This window comes from Oncorhynchus clarkii, chromosome 22 (genome assembly GCF_045791955.1).
Source record: "Oncorhynchus clarkii lewisi isolate Uvic-CL-2024 chromosome 22, UVic_Ocla_1.0, whole genome shotgun sequence".
NCBI classification, from domain to species: Eukaryota; Metazoa; Chordata; class Actinopteri; order Salmoniformes; family Salmonidae; genus Oncorhynchus; species Oncorhynchus clarkii.
Genome location: NC_092168.1, coordinates 28,335,689 through 28,338,845, shown reverse-complemented (window position 1 = coordinate 28,338,845; position 3,157 = coordinate 28,335,689). Strand labels below are relative to the sequence as shown.

At 45.6% G+C, this 3,157-nt stretch overlaps 1 protein-coding gene across 1 annotated transcript; it reads right to left on the bottom strand.

The window, feature by feature from the left end:
* Positions 1 to 553: 553 nt before the first annotated feature.
* LOC139380253 (complement C1q-like protein 2) lies at positions 554 to 2,179 on the bottom strand. The gene is made up of 2 exons (XM_071122792.1): positions 1,519 to 2,179; positions 554 to 1,012 (listed from the first exon to the last, which is right to left on the bottom strand). Exons 1-2 carry the CDS (start codon positions 2,125 to 2,127, stop codon positions 833 to 835), a joined length of 789 nt encoding a protein of 262 aa, XP_070978893.1. The 5' UTR covers positions 2,128 to 2,179; the 3' UTR covers positions 554 to 832.
* Between the last annotated feature and the right edge of the window lie 978 nt (positions 2,180 to 3,157).

The window sequence follows — 3,157 nt, the reverse complement described above, 5'->3', positions numbered from 1 at the left end:
CCGCCAATATTGCCGGGGCGTGGATAGATCAGTGTCGAGGTAATGCAGGCCGCTGTTCCCAGTAAGACATCCATCTCCAACCGTCCACGCCACAAACACCGGCAGTGACACCGGCAGTAACACCCCTAAATGGAGAATGAAGGAGGAGTGAGACAAGAATAGAGATTCCCCTGGCTGGAACAGCCTGTTAGTTCTAATGTGAGGTGGAGCACAGTTCCAAGCAAAGAACAGCGCTCTGCACGACAGAGTCAGACAAACGCAGCACAACGGCATTCTGAGGTCCTTTAAAAACATGTAGGCCTATTAGGCAACAAAGTCTAGGATAAATCTATTGGAAGAGTTCATGTATGGTTAAAATGATATATATAATCCACAATCTATTTGAAGAGAGAATGTGATCTTAAACATGCCAAAAAATGTCACAAATAAACGGATATAATAGAAAACATAATTTATTGAAATACTTACTGTAATGGAATAAGCTACTAAGACAAAACATGTTGTAACATTCGGTCCTTGGTGGACCAATACATATGACATCTTACTCCTTATTTAGATGTTTGTTGCTTATTTTTGATACATAAATATCTTAGAAGGCTATATCTTCAGTGGAAACACAGACAGACGTTCAAGCAACAAAATATCACAACACACGGAAATGTCGTCTGTATTTGAGCGGTTGGCAAGTCTTGGCGCCCCAAACCCCCCAAATACAAACAGATGACACACAGCCGCTTACAGTGGCGCCCGGACAATGGGCAACTTGCTCTAGTTATGATAGAGTCTAATAAATGATAGTAGAGTTCACATCCCTGCATGTCTGGGAAGCGGTTTAGTCCGGATACAAAATGAAACCGGAAAAAGTGCTGTACTTGTTGTTGTTTCCCCCATGCGCCTTTCCTCCGTCCAGCTTGATGTAGATCTCGTCCCCGGAGTCTAGGTGAAGCACTACACTGTTGCTGGCATAGTCATAGTTCTGGTCTGCGTCCTGGGCTATCGCACTGGCGCGGACCTGCGGATAAGACAAATGATTAAAGTAGTGAAGGACTTGGCATCATTACTTAATAGGCTATCGAACAACTCGTCCCACCCTGACCCAATGCTAAAACATTATAGATTCACCACTTTGAACCTACCAAACGAATAATGGCTGTCTTGTTTGTTTATGTTGGCAATGTGTAGACACTGACACAGCTCAAATCGCACCAGGTACTTGACCAGTGTAGGGCTGACCGCTTCAGTAAACAACAAAGCCCTTCTTAAACCCACCTAACGATTAGTTTGTCTTTGCTGACAAATAAAGTGGCCCGAGCCGAGCATATTAATTAACCTACTGAGCTCACGGTGTGAGATTAAGCGCATAGAGCAGATGCCGTTTACGAGAGATAAGCGCCTAATACATCCAATATTGATCTGGGGCAATGCACACTGAATGTGGCCGCTCTCCCTCAACTTCAGAGGTGTACAGTAGCATAATAACTTTTAAAATATCATTGCGTAATATCAGGCATATCATACCTGTCCGTTTCTGCACAAATCTGCCCACATGCTTGTCCCGTCGCCCCCGCGCATTAATACATGGTATGTAAAGTAGTATATCCCGGACACTTGGCACGTGAACTTGCCGGTAGAAGGGTCGTAATGGTTTCCTAGATTTGTTACCACGTCATCGAACCTTAGCACCTCGTATCCCTCGTGGGGGTTTTTAAGACCCACGTAAAAAGCAATTTTTGTGCCGCCAATTGCGGACTCTAGGCCCTCGGCATTTTCGGTCATGTCACTGCTCACAGTCCCCTCAGCCGTCTCTCCAGGGGTATGCCCGGGATAGCCCGGTTTCCCCGAGTCCCCCCTATCCCCCGGCGGTCCTCTTGGACCTGGTGGACCCGGTTCGCCGGGTGGACCTCTCGGTCCGGGTTTCCCCGGCCGACCCGGCTCGCCTTTAGTCCCATGCGAGAACGCCGGGGGTGGTATGACGCTCAGGTCCTGCATGACTTCCAGAGCATTGGCGCTGGGTTTGGGGTTGTATGGATCACATATCATCCGACAGGTGCCCATCATCTCGTAGTGCGCGTCTGTCTTGGACGCTTGGACCAGAAGCGGTATCGCTATAATAAGAGCTAACACCATGACGATGCCAACCACAGGAGCAACGACACGCTTCCTCTGGAGAGTCCGAGAAACAAGCGCTAAAAAGTCAGTTTTCCTTTGGGAAGCAATGGTGAAAGGTTGCGAGTGTGCTAAAATTCTCTGCAGAAAAAGCGAGTGCACCAAAAAGGAATCACTTTATTCCAGGGTTAGAAAAAATTAAAAACAACAAATATGTTGTAACTTAATTAAGTGTAGTTCACCTTGGAGCGGTGTGCCAGTATTACTGAACTTCACAAAATTGACAGGGGAAGTATTCGTTTTGGCATGGCTGGACACGCGCTGGATCTCCGAGCTGAACAGAGAAAGCTTCGAGCGATTTCTGCCAGTCTGCAACAACAGAGGGGACTAGAGCGGCGCTGACGTAACAAGTGAGGGCAAAGCCTGTTGCATTTGGATTAATACTGCAACAATAATCATGCCATCTTTATGTATGAATTATAAATCCCCTGCACCTTCGAGGAGAATATTGGATCAGAGAGCATCACTAACACGTAAACCCCATTATGGAAATGTTGACAGCGAGTTGTCTCACCTATATTTCGGCATATTTTAGAGAAGAAATATAAGTGCACGTTTTTGTTATTAATGTGTCCTGTGAAATTACATTATTCTGTTAAAATTTCCGAAATGGCCCCCTACATTCAACGTGAGGAAGATACACATTCCAAAGAACCATCAAAGATCACTGGAGAAAATAATCCACATCAAGAGCCATATAGGATGTCTGGAATCCACAATGGCATCTTCACCAGCACTGTAGCCTAATCTTTACCATAAAGCCAAGGCTGAAACAATTCAGTGCCCTGTGCTGATTTTTTCATGTAATGTTGAACACCTAGTCTTAGTTTATCCACAACAGGGGTTTTGGTTTCAAAAAGCTGAGCTAGGTCTGAGATAGGAGTACTCTCTGGGACATCAACTTTGGGGTAGCTTTGAGACTAATATTCTGGGTCTGAACACTGGTCTCTTGCGGGTCTTATTAGACTGTCATTGTGATAACCTGCTGAGC